The sequence below is a fragment of the Lasioglossum baleicum genome, chromosome 5 (assembly GCF_051020765.1).
Source record: "Lasioglossum baleicum chromosome 5, iyLasBale1, whole genome shotgun sequence".
Classification (NCBI taxonomy): domain Eukaryota; kingdom Metazoa; phylum Arthropoda; class Insecta; order Hymenoptera; family Halictidae; genus Lasioglossum; species Lasioglossum baleicum.
This window is the reverse complement of record NC_134933.1, coordinates 18,014,050-18,033,885: the sequence shown is the minus strand read 5'-3', so window position 1 is coordinate 18,033,885 and position 19,836 is coordinate 18,014,050. Positions and strand designations below refer to the sequence as shown.

The window sequence follows — 19,836 nt, the reverse complement described above, 5'->3', positions numbered from 1 at the left end:
TGAAGACGCAACACGGAAGCATCTTCCAATTGGCACGTCGACAGCTTTTACAATCCGACGACGACGCATGGTTTGCTTTGCATGCTCGAAAAATGCACCGGATTAGACGCGAGTGCCTGACAGACTGCACTCTGTCGAGAAACAACTTCGTAGATATAAAACAGTTCAGCCGAGCGATAAGAATCACTTTGTTATCAGACATTTGTTTCTTAAACAGTACCCTCACACTCTTCACTGTACCTCGACATTAATATTTCGTAGAAGCTGCAACCCCCACCTCGATAAAATAATTTTTTCAACCATTAATAATCTTCGAGGTGGGGGTTGCAAGCAATCTAAAATAGAAATTTATTGCAAAATTCAAATTTATCGCGTTGATTACTTTAATCAGTTCAACTGCTGCAAAGTCTAATAAAGTTTCGTTGACAAAAATATATTATGTTTAACTTTTTAAGATCAACGGTGCGTGTCAACCACGTACGAGTGACGTGACAGTTAATTCGTGAATACGTTATTGACGTATATGTAGGTTCTCTGTATACGTTCTCCAAAAGTCTTTGAAACTTTGAGAAACTTCGAGAAACTTCGAAAATCACATATCAAGTAAATATCCGCGACTATCTTAATTGGATACGCGAAAGGAAAAGCGGAACGCGTTGCGGTTAACTCACGTTTATCTATAGCCGCTTGCCTCCGTGTCCATTTAGATATCGAGTGACAGTAATCGACTCCGTTAATTAAGTATCCCTCCGCGAAAAATCGTACGACAACGCCGCGATACTTTCCTTGCTTTAGCACGGCAATGTTAATGTTAACGTGCTCTGAACGGAATCAGGGGTGAAATAGATTGTCGCCTGCCATCGATTATCTTCGAACTTCTTGTACAATAGTCTTTACTGTAAAATTTGCACTTCAATTACTTTTCATATAAAGTGCAAATATTGCGGGAGAGGAGGATTTGATGTCAGAACAATAAAAGCTAAAATAGATCTGAAGGAAATCTCACATTCAACGTTGCTCCAGCCACCAATTCAATTGATCAAAATAAAACAGAAAACACAAGCCAGGTGGTTAATGATTTTTAGCCAAACGAGAACCACTTGTATCGGTCGCTAATGAAGCGTTTCCATCGAGATCGCAAAACTTGGTGTGGCGAAGTTGAATTCCCTCGAACGATAAACCCGTTGCCAGCGGATATAAAATTCAATTAACAAGACTGTACCTTACCGAGGTGAAAAAATCTATGTCTGGCCGTGTGGAAGGAGGGAAGCAGGTATAATTTTATAACTGACAAACCACTCTGATTTTTTGCTTGGTTCGAAGCAATAGCAGCGACGGGATCCGTCAGCAATCGTTCTGTTCGCTCGCGACACGCATCCGCGTTTTGCCGAGCATCGAATCGGCCGAGTATTATAAACACCTGCTGCAATTTACTGTAATCTACGTGGCAGTGGTACGTCTGTTTTCCACGTCATCGGTAGTAACAGACGTTTCTCAGCTGAGAAACGTTCCAGCGCGAACACACATACACAGATAGAGAGAAAGAGAGAGAGAGAGAGGAAAAGAGGAAGAACCGGTTTCCCTCTATTTTGACACCGCGTGGAGTTCTATTAGCCGCGAACGCGGAATCGGCGAAACTATCGGCGCATCAGTCGTTGTAATTATAATATTATGCTCGGTGTTCGGTAGTACGCTTGTTAAACAGTGTCCCGAACCGCCTGTTCAACCAGTCGACACTCCGGAGCGCCGATGCGACCGCAGTATGTGGTCGATCAATCTTTCATCTGCTGCGAACGCTGACTAGCAACAGTTAATCTCATCCCGTAAACAACTCCTTGGCAAAAAGACGGCAGAAGTCCTGCATTAACGCTGTTCCTGTAATTAGCGAAAGATGCGATCGACTATCCAATTTTTCGCTTAAACGAGTCCCAAGCGAAATTGCGCGCGGAAAGAGGAAAAGTCGACACCGATGGTTCGTTGACAACGGCATCTCATTTGTCGACACTGTCGGCAATAGCAAATAGAGAAACCACAACGGCAAAATTATTAGGTTTAAATGTCCGATTTTCAACAGCGACGATGAACGAGCACGACTCCTTTCGAACTGAATCTTATTGATCAAGCACCATTATAATCAATCTATTCTGTCAACGAATTACAAGTTTTTTGATTGTACTATGGAGGAAAGCGAATTATTTGGCCGTTCATGTTCATTATTTATAAGCCTTAACGTATTAATTTCACTTAGCATCACATTTTGACCAAAAATCACATAATGCTGTTGTCAATAACAATCACAATGATTAAAACCGAAATAAATTATATTTAAAATGGAGATTAAATATATCAATTAAAACTGGAAACGGGACCTCGAAGATCAGCTCTGTAATTTAAAACAATGTATAATAAATTTGTACACTGTAATAGTACAGTGTTCCCACGATTGGTGTGACTTTCGGGTATGCGGGTGATGTGACTTTTTTATTCCAATCTCTTTGCAACTCCTTTCAACTCGAATTCGTCTATAAAAATGTGGTAGCAGGTACAACTAATTTTTCAGTAGGCAGTGAATACATTGAAAAAAGATCGTAGAAATGTAAGGTTCATTTAAATTGAATTGCAATTGCATAAGAACACGTTGAATTTCGTTCTGCGGCGAGTTCTGCGGAAGGATACAGTAGCAATCAGGAATAGAATTAGCCGTTGAACAGGCAGCGTTTAGCAGGGCGTTCATAAATCACGTGTAAGGGACAAGCAATTATAATAACTATCGCAGGCTATAGACAGAAATAAAATGCTCGATCCCCTCGGGTAGGTAATGAGGTGTGTGCGAACCGCGATGCGAACCAGTTTCTTGACTCGTTAATCGCAACACGGGCGAACGGGGGAAAAAGTGCTTTCACGAAAAATATCCTTCTCGCGAGAGACTGCTGGTGATCGGTAAATACCATTATTCAAGGAGCAAACTGTTTGAAATCCTGTCGGCCGCAGAAACAAAAAGATATTGCTCCGAGGCGCGTGATGCGCCTTCGAAACGGACCGGTGAAATTTTATTTGCCAGTAATAATTACTCGAGAGCCATCGTAACTCGACTCTAATTGAACTTCCTTAAAGACGAAGCTCTCTCGAAAGAAATTCATCCGGAATTATCACGCAGAATCGTTTGATAGCAGGTTCTCTGCGACGCACAGTGGAGCATTTCCCTCGAATGTTGGCCAAAACTATTTTAGCATTATGTACTTTTAGACTTGCTTGCATGCGTTTAGTGAGTCATTGGATTCGTCTTGACCGTCGGCTGCAGCAATATGTAATAAAAAACACATAGTGGCATTTAAAAAATTAAGTGGACCATCATCGGGATTTATAGATGAGTAAATGCCGATTAATTTTTGTTGGAAACATTTTTTGCCACATTATTCGCTGTGCCTGAAAAATCGTGGTAACTATATATACATCCAGTACAAAAACTAATAACTAAAAACTAAAAACTAATGTCAAATACCTGTCTAAAAAGTGTCTGTAATGAAAAAATTAATACATTTTCGTCACAATATTTCAGAAACGGGCATAGAGAAGAAAAATGAGCACTACAAAAGTCTTTACTTACGACACATAACATGAGTGCATAAATAAAAAAAATTAAACTGGTACACTATTGGTCATATATTCCAATAGCTCAGACGAAAAATCGTATTTTGGGCAACTTTTCCAGAAAAATGCTCCACTGTGCGACGATCGGACAAACAATAAATAGTCTTGTTTTTTCCCTCGGCGATGCAACAAAACGCTCGTATAAATAAAAACACGACTAATTGCTAGCGCGCGGAAGCTGAAGTTCATCTCTCGACCCTTCGTTATCTGTCGTGTGCACCGATTAAAATTACGTACGACCAGGCAGAACCGTTCGTCGGTCTCGCACGCTGCCGCCGCTATCATTCAGCCCTCTCGTCGGATCGTTAATTAAATACAACGGCTAATTAGATAACTGATAAAAGGTTATGGCGGCCTGCGATCGCACGATGCGCTTTCGGCTCGCTCTTACGTGCGAGCGTACCGAGCGTACACTAACGTTCAAGAATATCTTCGAAATTGCAGCAATAAATACACAGCGAATTAGAATAAATCTGACTATTAACTTAGCTTTATCACTGCGTTGTCGTCTTCTCATTTTAGAAGCAACTAGAGTGCACTGTAATGATCACGGCTGCACTAAATTATTTCAGCGTTGCTATTTAACCATTCAAAAAGCTGTTATTTAAAAGAAGTCGTGCTCGATCAAGAGGACTAAAAAAGCGAATTTAGGGAATTTTTATGGGAGTAACCCTTATTTTTTATGTGCTAAACATTCGAGGAAAATGAAGATTGTACCTAATTGTAAGTTAATATGAAATGGTGCTTTTCAAAATTCAATATAACGGTTAAAAAAAATCGCACGATGAAAAGTTTCGTGGGTTTATTTTAAAGAAGAAGCTTCACTATTGAAATCTACGGTAACTTTAGATCTGAAAAAAATGTTCTCATCCCCTTAAAGCATTTGAATTTGCAAAATTTTTTGCGAAAAATAAAATGAAAAGCTGTGCTCCATTTTCCACTGCTGCATAATGCACAAACGTCATAGAAAAAAATTAAAAAGAGATTCTTAGAGTAGATGCTTCACGCTTCGAAATGAATCGAGATCGAATTTATAATATGTAGTTTGAACACTGGCAGTTTTTAGCGAAGATTCAATTGCCTGGTGATTTACGAATGCCCACTGCTATGTAAATGGGATATAAAAATGAATTGAAAGTTATTTGATTATGCATGTAAATTTACGTTCAACGTGACGCGTGTCACACCGCTCAATTTTGCAACGGTAACAAAATAGTGGAGGAGCATTAGCGGCGCATCGCGGCCAGCAGCGCGAGGTTGCTTTTGCAGGTGCAATTTCACCTCGCCGATCAGCGCGATGAAAAGAAAATGTTTGCGTAACGGTGGACGAATGATTTACCTTCCCGGGTTCTTCGATGAAGCCGCCGATGGTCATCACGTGTAGGGTTACCTCGCGCGTATTCTCGAGCTCCTCCGCTCCGCTGTACAAGCCTTCGCTGACGAAGTAGGGCTCGGTGCATGTCAGTCTGCAACAAATAACATCAAACCAATTAACCGATCATTCAAAAATTATATTCACCTTCACTGGCAAATTATTCCGAACCAACTCTGTTGCAACAACCGGACTCAGCCTCGATTTTTATCACCTCAACTATGTGCTTGCAAGGAAAAACGCCGCATGTCACAATTTCAAAAAAATTGAGTTTATAAAATTTTTGTACAAAATTTTAGAAAGATCCTAGGATGATACTTTGTGTGATCTGTCTAAACACTGTACCACTTAAGGGTTAACAATTTAAACTAGAACAAGAATTGTCATTTCTTGGAGAACAATATTTCCCAGTTGATTGTTAAACCTGATTGGGGTTTTCATATCAGATGTAATGGCGTTAACCGCAATTAACGACAAAACTAATAAACAACTAATTGTTAATTGCGATTAACGATTGAAGTAAAATTGATTAAATTTTTGTCCAACTCTGCTGGTACATGTTCCCTTATACAAATTACAAGATTGATTTTATTTAGACTACTAACAATCGTTTCTTATGAAATCAGTTTTATTATTTTTCTAATTGTAAAATAAGAAACCTGGAACCGGTCATTTTGACCGGTGTTGGTAGGTTTAGTGATAATCGAACTTCCGTGGTCGACAATTAACTGGAGGCATTCTAAATCGTTTCGTAACAGTGTTGATCGTTAACGTTTTAATAGCAAACAGTGTACCCGTCGCTATCAATGAGGCGCACGAAGACGAACTTACCCGACATCGGGTTGCACAACGCTAATTACGTTATCTGGTACGCATGGCGTTTACACGGGGTTCAGCCGGTTTAGCGAGAGTTTCGTCACAGAAGGATGAGACTTAACGCATTCCTGTTTATTATCTAATTTGTCGATCGTTCGGTTTCTGTCGGGGCTCACGTGACCTGGGCCCTGTTTCGTCAGACGAACGTCTGTTCGTCTCGTCAGAAAAGCCGGAGAACACGCGCCAAGTAACCTTACACGTGATGACCATCCGCGGCTTCATCCAAGATCCAGGGAAGGTAACTCACTCGTCCACCGTTACGTAAACCTTCTTCTAACACACTATCATTCCCCTCACGAAATCCCTGACCGGAAACATTTTAACTCAAAAAATGATGGTTTTCTGCAATTATCTGGAAATCAAGGCCGAAACAAAAAAAGTGATAGGGGTAAAAGTTGGGGTCCTCTACAGATGGTTAACGTTTGGCCGTTTAAAAACGGATGACGCTGTATAATGATTCAATTATTTCTTTCAGGGTTAGTGTTTGAAAAAATTTTTACAGAATGAACATATACACATATGTTTTGCGTTATTGTACCGAGTGTTGCAAAATTACTTGGGATCTGCAAAATTCGAGAAGGTTGAACAACTGGGCACTTTGTCCAGGTGTGATCTGGATTCTAAGTTCGGGGGATCCCATTATACCAGAGACGTTCGGTGTTTTGTTCTTTTCTAGAGCTGCCCCGACACGCAAATTCCTTTTTGTTGTAGAATGAGCTCACGTTCTGTTAACCCCTTTTTCTGCGAACCACCACTTTCGCGTTCATTCACCGGGAATTCGAGACTCGGCTTGAATTCTCGTGTGACGGTGCGAGGTATACCCGCGACCTTGAGGCATTACAGGCTTCCCCTTGGATACTCGGGTACGAGAGACGGCGACCTGCAAATCTAATCAATGCGTTTTTACCTGGAACGAAGTACTACGTGGTACGCCGTTCCCAGAACTAATGTGAGAGGTGCGCTCTAGATAGCGGGAATTCTCGGTCGTTATCGTTAATCCTATAGTACACAGGGAGCGGTGCTGCGAGTGCGTCAAATTTCCTTGTCGACTTTACCAGAAAAACTAAGACAATGTTTCCCTCGTGTAAAATATATTTATTTTGTGCTTTAACCCTTTAACCGCGGGTACTTTTAGCTCAGCCGATCGCTCCAATTTTAAATTACATTACTGAAGTGATATTCTATTTTAAAAGATATGCTTTATTATACTTATTTTATTTTTATATTACTGGTATACATATAAGCCCCAGGCGTTATTTGATATTAGCAAAAATTAACATGTTGTTTATACAGTTAGAAGCAAAACTGATCACACACACTTTAAATCAGAATAACAATTGATTGAGTCGAACAAAAGAGATCGATTTTCTACGATCAGCAAATAGGATTCTCCTCCCACGTTCCTCCCATCGAAAATTGTTGTCCAAGGGATCAATACGTTCGTCGAAGGGTACAATGCTTCAGCAACTTAATACCCCGATCGTTGTTATCAGGTAATCGTGAACCTTGTAGCAAAAAGATTTAAACGAACAGGTATATAAAGGTTCTTGTTTTTACTCCGGTCCCAGAGATTATACAGAGCCGTTTAGCCGACTTTCTCCGATAGGAACGAAACCTGTAGAACGTTTTCGGCGTCAGAATTTTTCCCCGGTAGTTCCTGTCAATTAGAAGTGGAGTGTGAAAAGTGAAAATTAATTACCATCCGAAACCGGTCACGTAACGAAAATCTCCCACGCGTTCCTGGCCACCCTGGCGCCCTCACTAAAATTGAAAACCTGTACTAGGTGACTCACGTGGCAAAACAGCGTGTATCGCAACAAATCAAATCAATTAATTAAATACGGTGACAGAGGCTTAATAATGATTTTGAAGACCATTTAGAAATACATAGATAGAAATGTTCTACACATTTTTCATAGTGTGTTTTTGTCTTAACTATCTTCAAATTCTATATTTATTGTGTACTTATATATATATACAATTAGTAAAGACTATTTAAAAATTTATTAAGTACATAATAAATATAGAATTTGATGATATTGGGTTGGCAAGAAAGTAATTTCGGTATTTTAAGGTGAAATAAAACCGAATTTCCTTATTCAAGCGATGAACTTTAGTGAATAAAATATTTTCTTATTTATTCTTTCTGGCAAAAGATCATCAAGCAAAAGGGAAAATATCTTATCCATTAAAGTTCATTTCATCTTAGATCTTAAAATATCGAAATTACTTTCTCGCCAACCCAATAGTTAAAATCTATGAAATCTATGAAAAATCTATGAAAAATGTGTAGATCAACTGCAAAATAGTGAAAACATTTAAAGAAGCCTCTGTATCTTGCAATCGATGCAGATCACTTTAATTTATCTTCGTATCGTACTATTGAAAGAAGAAGTATATTTCAATTCGACTTCTGTTTCATCCAATCGATGTAGAGAGTTTTTATTTTGCATAAAAATCTGCATACTCATACACATCAAGCAGATTAAAGCGTGTTTGCCCGGACGGACGGTTTTCGGTGAAATCAGAATCACTTCTGTCCGAGAACCTGTTCCGGGAGCGTCGATTTCGGTAGACTCGAATCACGTAAGAATTCGTCGGTATTATATTATTATAATAATTCAGCGGGGGATTGTTTGTAGGCCGGCTAATGTAATTGTTATGGCTAACGAACTTCGATGCCTGTTATTTGGATCCCTAGTAATTGAAATCGGCCCGTTAGCCCCGGCGGCAGCGTTTCATTGATTTTATTGGCTTGATAAATCCACGGAACGGTTTCGCCGACGGTTTCCGTATCCAAACGAATTCTGGGAAGCCCGCGGATCGGTGATCACGTCTCGTAATTACACGTTGCGAATCGAGGGTTGCGGAGCAAATAGAGAATCCCTTCTGGCGAGGATTTCCGTCCGGTTAATAAACATCCTCCGAACATGCGATTAAGTGTGTGCTCCTTATCCCTGACTACTGGTTCTACGCGCATTAATTTTAATATGATTTTAATGAATGTCGCGTCAGAGTCGAGGGGGAGAGAGTGTGAGAGAGAACGATAAATGTCCCAGCCGAAGAGAGTCGTTCGTTACACCGTGTTTCACAATCCGGTGCGAATGTTTATGTGGCCACAATTAATTCTCAAACGACCTTTGTAACTGTCCACCGTTGATCGTGATCGCGGAAAACCCGACTCACACTATTAACGAACTCTCCGGGAAAGCTCATTAATTCATGTTCTCCGCGTGTTCCCATGAATCATCGCGTCGAAGAGAGCCTGATGTCCTGTCGCTAATGCATATACGATGCACCCTAGCCCGGCCTCTCCGTAAACAACAATACGTAACCTGATCACTGGCGCGCCGAACGGATAAATAAAGTGTGATTGTTGAACATTTTCGAAAGGTCGGCTGAATGTCAGCGCGTGATCGAATTATTAGAGCCACGGTACGACAAATACACCTGGTTGTCTTTCATATTATTCTACATTTTACTACCTCATACTATGTAATACGAATGTAATTTAAAACATTGATATTCAGCATAGTATTTTCAGTTCTTGAAATATTCGACGAAACGACGGAATAATAAGAATTAATTGAAATTGCTTCTATTTCAAATGATTCAATATCTCATTATTAGACTGCGGATCTTCATGCATTTATGGCTTCCAAAAATTTTCAAAATATGCTAAAATTTAAAATTCCACAGAATTGAATACGATTTTTTATTTATTTCAGATCCATAAAGACTACTACCACGGAAAATAAGGTTTTATTTGTTCCCACTTTCTCTTGAAATTTGCCTGCTCAAATTAAAAATTGCATAAACATCCGCAGTCTACTCATGATCAATAACAGTATTGAAAATAACAATGTGAAATGAATTGTTTTAGCAAAATTTGCCCAGGTTTGGCGTTGGGTAACTCTGGAATAGAATATATTGTAGTGATGCGTAAAAAATTGGGGGAAAAATCGCTGTCAGCTCGATTAGGAAGAAACCGATTTTGTTAAAGGTCTGGTCAATAAAACGTAGGATGAATAGGATCTTAAATGTTCGAGCACAAAGTCTCTAAGCAACGTTCCCACTAACAGACGGATTGCATTCCGATTGCGCCACACCGTAGCCGTCCGTGGCATAATAAAACGATGGGTACACCTAACGACGATCGTAAAACCGAAAATGTTACAAATAAATTCATAAATCACCGCATGTTAATGTCCCGTTTCGAAACGAGCCTGTTGCTAAATGTATGGGCGTATACGAACAACCTCTCGTAGAACCACGCACGCGTCCAGCCACGTTTCCATCGTCGCCTATCCGAATCCTATTATTAGATCGCGAATGTCCATGCGAATTTCTAGTCGCGTATTTTTTAAAAATTAACAGAATTTTTGCTACATGCTTTCTTGCGGCGGAAACGCAAGTGAAAAGCTGTTAATTCCTGGCAATGCACGTGGCGGGCTGTGCAAAGGTTGCAACTCTGCATCGACGCAAACAGTCAACACTTCGCACGTCCTCTCTAATTGATTTTACTATCGTGTGTTGTTGCCTCGATCAATTTGCCGCAAAGTTTGCAATCGCGCAGCGATGGAAAAAGATACAGTGTCTCATTCACCTGGTTGTAAAAAATTCAGCCTCGTCTACGCGCGCGCACGCCCACGCGAAAAAGGTTTACATCACGTTGTGTCCCACTTTGTACAGCATGGATTTAGTGTGCAACATTTCTTTTTACATCGTTACAAACAATGAAAGTGGACAAAGCTGTTGTCCCAATACATATATTCGTGTATGCAGTTTACGGAGTTTAATCATTTTTCTAGACACATATGTATTCTGTACCTTTGGTTGTAGTTGTTATGGTGTAAATTGATAAAAATTGTCAATAATAAAAGTTTTGCATCACTCCAACATAAATGAATTTTTATTCAACGAAATAGCTACTTTAATGCAAAATAAACATTTGCTCGTGTGGTCGACACCTTTGTTTATGCTTAAAACAGTAAATATAAAGATTTGAGATTGTAGATACTATATGCGAGTAATTAAATGTGAAAAAAGCTATTCTGTTTGAGAGAGGGTGGTGTAGAGAGACTGTAGAATATAACGCGATTAGAAAGAAATTTCTCGGAGCTTGTGTGGCTCGTTTCTCGCCTAGAGAAAGCAAGCCACGTTCCCCGAGTAAAAATCGTAGGCGCGTGTCGGCTCGTAAGGTAATTTGTAATAAATTCCACACGGGCAGGCCAACAGAAACCGATCCGCACGTACGAGCGCCGAAACGGAATCGCTGGAAAGCATGTGGGCGCCTCCATCGAATATACATACTTACATATGTATGCGCGAACTGGTTTCTCCAACGACAACGTAGAATTTCGTTTTCATGGATCTCTCGTGAATGGAAACTTGTCTACTCGGGCTCTTCTCGAGGCGTTCCACGCAGAATAGATTTTCGGTGCTCAAAAAATTGCTTATATATAGAAGTCGATAAAATGATAAAACTTGGTAGTTTCAATTATTGTGAAATGAAAAATATGAAACCGGCAATGGTAGGTTTAGTGTTAATAAATTTGGGATAAGGAATAACACAGGCTACAAAGTAAACAAACAGATTTAACCCTTTGCACTCGGACCTATTTCAACTGGAGAATTAAACACTTCTTTCGACCTAGAATAATTCCATTCTATATTAATTCTTTTCTTTGTATGAATATGCAATTGATATAATACCTCACGCAATACTTAAATGTTTAGTTACTGAATAGACACCAACATATTTAGTAATGTAAACAATATTTTGAATAAGTGCTATGGGTTAACTTTATTCATATAAAAATTCTGTTCAAAAGTCTGAAGCTGGGGTCTCGAAGGTTAACCATGTAACTTACTTCCATAAAAAATCCCTTCGAATTCGCACTGTGCACATTAATCGGAAAGGAGGTAAAAAGAGATCCAGATGTAAATGTAATTTGAAAAAAGTAGACGTTTCCCATAAAAGCCTCTAAATTCTCCGTCGAGTGTTTCCATTCCAGCCGTTTTCCAGTTTTTCCTCGTTCCACACGTACGATCGGTTCGCCGGCAAGCCCGAAAGAGATCGTGAACGGCACGATCCGTTCGAGCGAGGAGAATTCTTATTTGCCACGGTCAATTAGCGAAATCCAGATAAAGCCGGACCAGAAAGGGACTGTGGAACGAACCGCGACGCGCGGCGGGAAATTGTACGACGAAAAACCGATCATAAATCCGACTTTGTTTACCTGAATTTTCGCGAAGTTTTCACTTCGATTCTTCGCGTTTCGCAAATAGATTTCGCAAGTGAAAAGAAAAACGCACCGGTTTCTCACGTCGATCTACTTCAATTAACGGTTCTCACGGAAGAAACGCAAGCAAGACTCGATGCATTATTTATTAATTCGATCCCGTTCCATCGCGCGCTTCTTTCGACGCGGCACCGTTTCTTCTTCGTACTGCAACTTCTTAATTTCACGATTTCTTCGATATGTGAGAATAGTAGGCTCATGTGGAACTAATGTTTAACCTTCTGGTAAGTTCCGCAATTATTCCGATATTTTTTAATTGAACTGCAGACCTTTTCACACAATTTTGTTGGGCAGAGAGCAGCACAAGATAGCAGTGACTAGTTTAATTGTTTTAAATAAAAATTTTGCCCAACTCTGATTGTGTATTTACAGAAAATGATGTTGACGCAGTTGTTGTCAGCGTTTGTATCAGTCACTGACCTTAGTCTGCGAATTTTATGCAAAATAAAAATTGTCTGTATTAATTTCAAGATACAGAAGCTACGTAGACATTGATTCCTTTCCATAATAATTTTATTGAGTTGAAAATATATATAATACAGGAATATTTCTAAATTCTTCAAATATTGTGAATACATCCGCAGTCTATGGACATTTCATCCTTGTAAAGTACAGATACCATAGACTGCAGAAGCAAAAAGAAAAATTCTGTAATTATTTTCTTTTTTTTAATCGAATTATTAATTTCACAATGCATTTGCAACGGTGATGGTTGAATATGGTGTTTCTAAATTAGATGGTAAAGTATTTTAATTTTATATCGTAATAAATTTGCACTAGCGTTCATTGTCCGACGATCCGCGTCGGATAAATAATTGTTTGTTAATATGTACGGCTCGCTGCGAGCAACTATTCTTTCCGCGGGTGGTCCACGAAGCATGGAGGATGTCCCCGACCAATTGATGGGATTTTTCGTTGCATCGTCCGATGGCTGTGACGCAATTCATCGTCGGGGCGCGAGGAGCCGACAGAGAACGTCGGTACCGCGCGGACAATTTCGCTCGATGCTGAAACAGATTCCTTTCTTGTGTAGACCTGATTTAATTAATGGTAAGTTGACGTTCCGGGAACGCGGCGCGTTGCGCTCTCGGTATGGTCGCTATTTACGAGCCACGTCGTAGTCATTAAGAACGCAGAAGGTAAGCGTGCGTTTGTGCAACGAAAAACGCATAAAGTCCATCAGGAGGCTGCTCGTTCGAAAAAGTTTAATGGAGGCGAGTTACGGCAATCTTAACTCTTAGACGCTGGCCATCGTTGCCTTTAGCAGTTCTCTTTTTCAGCCCCTGATTCCGCTGAATCTGTCCGGAAATAGATGATTCGGCCGAATTTACCCCGCAGCGTTCCTGTCGCTGATTTGTTTTAAATTGCGATCGGTTGTGGCGAAACGCCGCGCCGCCGCTGGGCCCGCGACAACTTTTCCCACTCAAAGATCAAGTTAATTCATCGTTTGTGTGTCCAATGATTAGACTGAGGATCGTTATGCATTTATGGCTTATGAAAATCTTCGAAAGATGGATAGAATATCAAATTCGACAGAATTTTGTACAAGTTTTATCTGTTTTGTATCTACAAAGGCTGTTTTCACTGAAAGTAGAATTTTGTTTTATTCCATTTCCTTAAAATTTGTCTACAAAAATTGGAAAGTGCATAAACAACCGCAGTCTACTAATAATACAGTAAGATGTTCGATTGATTAACACTTTAACACGTTGGCTAGCGAGTTACAACTCCAAAAACTCCAACGATGTCGTAGTAATTTAATTAACGTAACCGAGAGAGAGAGAAACTGAAAAGTTAAAATTTATTACTGCGATACCTTCGTTAAAGCCTCTACATATTGCAAATCGTAATCAATTTTGCACGAATATCTCGCGATAAAAACAAATTTTTAAGCCGTACCAAAGACTAGTGTCTCGGCAGTCAACGTGTTAAATAAAAACTGCACTCTGTATATTTAGGTAAAATTATTAAAAATTATATCATATGTTATTTAGATTGACTGAATTTCCATCTGTGAATGACTCGTGATGTTCATACGCAAGTGAATTAGTTCTGCACTTATAGCGTACAGAAGTTCGCGAAGAACGATCAAATATATTCAGAGATTTAATGGGCAGTGGAGAATGTTTGAACGATAAGTAAGGGGGCATAGAATCAGTCGCCTAATACTACGAGATTCTATTTATCGTCGTTCAAGAGGGTCCCAGATCGTTGGGAGCGTCCAAACATTCGCCATTCCATTAAGGACAAGGAATTATAGCGCGCTATTTAACCCATTCGGCCGAAATAACGAGCTAAACTCGAAGTGCATAATCTGCACCGAGATATGTTCAACTATGAGTCAGACTAGTAAATTTCGGCAGCCTATCTCGTAATGCGGCATGACTGCAATTTCAAATCCCATTTCATATCTATCTTCGTTGAAAGACTGAGCATTACCGTCGTTTCTTCTCAATTGCGTTATGTAAAAGCAAATCACGTATGCCATTTTGTTGCTTACAAGAGAAAGAACAACTCACACTTCATTTTTGGTTGCAATTTCATCGTCTGTGAGAGAGACGATGATTAGGTGCTTGTTTATAATAGTGAAATTAATTTTTCAACGTCACGATTAAGCTGTGGATTTTGCGCATTTATTACAGAAACAAATAGGTGAAATACAAAACTGTGTGGACACTTAAAGAATTTGGAAATACCACGGTATTTACCCAAAATACTTTCCCCACGGTATTTCCCTACGATATGATTTCGAACTATTTTATTTACAAAACACAAATGGACCTATCACGAAGTGCGATCCTCAAACTTTCACTAAAACCCCCAAACGGTTGAAAATTTCTACGGGAGTATACGTTTCATTACATTATTTCCGCCTCACTGGAATAATCAAAAGAAATTATGAATTGGTAAAAATTGCATTAATCCGTCATCGGCTGTTATCCGCGCTTGGACTTTTTAGACTCGACACAGTCCTTGCTTTAATAATTTCATTACTTTACATAAAAACACTTAAACCATGCGTGGTTTCCATTCATAAAAATTACGTCTATATGCAAAACAAAGAAAACAAGTTTATGTCCAACTTATACAGCAGGAGTGTCCCAACCTTTACAAAAAACGCCATGTTGAAACAAAAAAAAAACAAATTCACATCGCGATAAGTATGCAATTCTTTTTTCTCACTTAAACTACATTAAAAAAATTTAGTTGAGAACGAATCGATAAGAAACAAGTTAAAACGTGTTAGGACATATTGTGTTTTCAGCCTTTGCTTGGCACAGTTACACTGAACACGACTTGTTGTTCCTAATGCTAATGTTTATAAACAGAAGTGAAGTTGACAACTATGACATTGGTGTTTCCAGTGCGTTAGTGTGGAAGAAAGCACTGTGCCAACCTTTACGACAGTCCCTTACGTATTTGTCAGCTTTCTCTATCAGTCGGAGATTCGAGAAAATTATCGAGCGGCTTTTTATCACCGCTTGTCCACGCGATTGTCAATCAGGCGGTGCCCGGTACGTACGACGCAAAACTACCGTTCTCGTTAAATAAACATGACGCGCGTTAAGCCGCGAATTAGCATTTTTATTATGCCTCGCGGCTCCCCATTGGCCTTTATTGCTCATCCTTGAGACGCATCGTGCTCCTCCCCGACTAAAACTCGGCTATTTAAAAAGACAAAGAAAAATGCGAGGAGACGAGGAAGTTGGCGGAAAACTTGCGCGCACAGCGAGGCAAGAGAGAACAAATCTCGGTTGGCGAGAGCGCGCGCGAAAAATCAACAAATTGAACGTTTCGAGCTGGTGCGGCCCGCGGTTCTGGCTCTGCGCGCGCCTAACGACCACGCGACTACGTCAAATGCAAATGCATAAATTGCCGTTTTCATGGCGAGGAGGAATTCTCTATTGGCGCGTGGCCTGTGTAACTATACCATTAACGGTTACAAATTAGCTTGTAAATTGTTGGCCTCTCGATAAAGAGCTTCGAAAAGTTGCCGGCCCCGCGCTCGTCCACAAGCCCAAGAGAGCCACCCCACGCCACTTCCAGGCGGCAACGGCAGCGGTTGTAACTTTCATCGACTTGTACCCGCCAACTTATAGATAATTACGTTCCGCCCAGCCGGAAAACTTATTGTCCGGGGAAAAACGGTCCCGCTATCTTGTCCGCGGCGAGCAATTAACATAAAGCGTAAAAGAAATTGCCCCATGAACGGTTTCGAAACCGAGCGATCAACTGCGCGGAACCGATCACCGGCATCCCGGGGAAAAAACCGAAATGCCTGTCGTTCGGCGAATCAATGCTACGTGATTATCGATACCGAGCAAACAAACTAATTTTTATAGAACCTGGTTCGTTTTACCTCGCCCTCTACATTCGCAATTTTCTTGTAACGAAATTAATCGGTCGATTAAAACTAACCTTGACACGATCGTTCCTCGTATATCACACTTATTATTCATGTATAGTGAATTTTATATTCTCCGAACAAAATCGTTCAAGCGATGCGATCGAAACTTAACGCAATCGTAGCTCATAATTTACACTAACTATTCCATTTTTTTCGTAGCAAAACACCGTATAGTTTTTACGTGACGTGTGTCGGAAGCAACCCTTGCGCTAAAGAAGGGTTGATTGAGGTGCGTCGAATCGGGCAAATTTTGTTTTCACCGACTATAAACCAATCAGGGATTCAGCAATTTTCTGCGGTGATTGGTGCACTGGACAAGTGCACTTGAGAATTTTTCCATTAATTTCTAACGGTGTAAAACAATAATTTATTTCTTTTATGATGACTCCTATCGACATCGGTGGGATTAACATAATAATTACTTAATGGTTCTCGTGCAGCGAGGTAAATGGTTCACACGCTTCCGGTCGCTTATAAAATGATCTTCTGATAATATCGAGCCTCGTAACAAGCGCGAGACAGGATCGTATGAATATTAATCGACGTCGGATTGGTGTTTTCTTATTAGAAAATCGTATCTCTCGGCAAAGAAAGAAAGAAAGGAGAAATTCCCATTGATCACGTGTTCGCTCGGACAATTAAGCCGCAGTTCGTTGGGCCTGACACGGTGTTCACCGCGCGCAATCCGTACGCTAACCGTCAATTATTAAATAACGATAATGAACGACCGGTATAAATTCAGACTCGTTAAAAGCCGCGCGCGGGAAAGTATCGTGTGCGCGGGTAACAATAATTCGCGCCCCGTCGTGCTGCTATAAACTATGACTGCTTTAGCGAGCGAGCCACGATCGACTTTGACATTAGCTCGCGTTATAACGAGTGCCCGAGGGCAACGATAACCTTTGCTCTATCCAGTTGCCGTGTATTTCAGGAAATGTCTCTCCCGTCGACATAGATACCTCGTTATTTTTCAGTGCCGCTGCTCTCTCGTCGCTGCAGACACGAATTTAACGCTGAGGATCCTCCGAACAGCTTTCTCGACAACACAATGTGTCAGCAGATCCCTCGGTATCGATTAGAAACGTCCATCGTACCCGCAAATCATGATGATAAGCAAATGCCACTCAACCTTCGTCTTTGCGAATCGAAGGAATTAGTACAAATCTTTTTTTATACTAAAATCTAACTGCTTTCATTTTCGTATACAGTTTTCTCTGAAAGAAATTATGCTCGCAAACAATTCAAATGGTGGAAGAACGGCACGCTACGTTCCTGTATCAATGATAGAAGTTGACGAGGACAATACAATAGAAAGCAGTTTTTTTTTCCATTCGTTCGCACAATATTTTGACATTTTTTTCTTAACTGTAACTCGACTAGTTTCTGAACAACTTCTCGTGGACGCTTTCAAGTGGGAGAGCCTGGAGCGACCAGCAGAAACGTGAAGTTTTAGGCGAATCAATTTGCCGACGCGTTTAGGCGAGTTCCTGGCGTTCGTACTGGAGGAGTAAAAGGAGTTATAGAGAGCACGGGCGGGTCCGTCAGGCTTGGAAGGGCTGCGAAACGCGGATTATCGTTGGCCGCGAACACCCTCGCGAACATTATCGTCTCCTTCGTTCGTAGAGTTGTTTATGGTCGCCATGAACGCCGGTGCTCATTCCGCGTGGCTAATAGGCATCCTATTAGTCGCCGGCGAGCCTGGCCGATTATCGGGTCTAGAAAAGTCCTCGAGCGGGCCCCTAATGCGCCTCCGCTCTAATAGAATAATTCCTTGCCGCATTAGTCAGTCCGTGACTCTAATCATGATTGCAGAATGCATACACGGTTGCCGAGGGTGAAGAGAGAGGCGAGAAAGGGGGGAGAGAAAGGCGACAGGGGCAGAAGGGCAAAGAGAGAGAGAGAGAGAAAAAGAGAGGTGCCTTACGGTGCGCCAAGGTATGATAATAATTGAATTAAGTGAACGTCGCTTAATGACACTCGTTACATTACCGATGGCCGGGTCGCAAGAAGGCACCAACGCAATCGCGATCTCGCGTATAATGCTTGAACAGCCGGGCCAGCGAAGATGATGCATTTAAACATTAGCGGCTTCGCTGAGACGTTCTGATTGAATTATAATGCCGCGCGGCGACCGCTTCGGAGATTGGAATTGTGTTAAGTCCTTCGAGCGATTCTTGCTAAACGCGTGACGAAAGCGAAAAATGGTAAGCCAAGCGCTGCACACGCTTCGAATACGAGTCCCGCGAAAGCCCGCTGAAATATTGATTGCAATCGCCGTATAAAAAACATGGAACAAAGGTCCGCACAGTCAATTAATGAACTTATATCCCTTGTGAAAGGTGAAAGCTTTTCACCATTTCCTTTAGTTCACTGAGTATTATTTTTTATAATAAATTATGAACCATAACGTTTAGTTTCTGGCGCATTCTCAACATAAATATATACTATGCATAACATAATATATAATAATGTGCATAAATGCATAAATAATAATGTTCAGTAGGTTTTCCAGGGCATCATTACGAAGAAAAGGAACTTTTTCGATGATAAATGGTATCTGAAAAAGTTAGATCTTTGAACGGTTACTGTAACGAGAGTTTTTAATAACTTTAATTAATATTATCGTTTTCAAAAATGCAATGGACATTTAAAAATCGACATGAGGATCTGCGCCTCGATCTGGCCCATTGCGCGCGTGCGTGAAAGGATTCAGGCATGGCCGATTAGGCGAATGTGGCCAGCGCGGACGGGAAATTGTTACAAGGGTGCGGAAACTGCGTCGTTTCAGAAATGAAACGACCGGGGAAAAACAACAGGAAACGCGAGCAGGCAGGAACGCGTGATAATTGAAAACTCTTGTGCAGACGTGACCGAGACGGTAAAACTGCGGAAAACCGCTTCCGGAGATCTACGTTCGAGGGAATGGATACTTCAAGCAGGTAATTAAGGCGTGCGTGGATAGTTTGCAAAGTCAATTCGATTCCGAGTTCCGTTTCTACTCGCGACGTTGTATAAGTTAGATCACAGCTTTTCGCGCCGATTAAACGCTGTCTCAATGGCTCCTGCGCGGCAATTTTCTTCGAAACATAAACTAAAATAATGAACCTTGTATATCAAAATAAGCGGTTGTAAGTATTAGGTACAAGTATGAGCAAATACTCCTTACGAATATTTCTCTGATAATATTAGCTAGTAAAAGCAAGTCAATATTTTTTGTTCCCGGT

The 19,836-nt window shown here is 40.7% G+C and overlaps 1 protein-coding gene across 2 annotated transcripts in view; it reads right to left on the bottom strand.

Moving 5' to 3' along the window:
* Mesr6 (misexpression suppressor of ras 6) overlaps positions 1-19,836 on the bottom strand; it is a 764,580-nt gene that overhangs the window by 298,021 nt on the left and 446,723 nt on the right. For both annotated transcript variants that reach the window (XM_076423801.1, XM_076423800.1), the window contains one exon: positions 4,991-5,117. In XM_076423801.1, the coding sequence (XP_076279916.1) occupies positions 4,991-5,117 (127 nt within the window). The remainder of the gene's footprint in view (positions 1-4,990; positions 5,118-19,836) is intronic.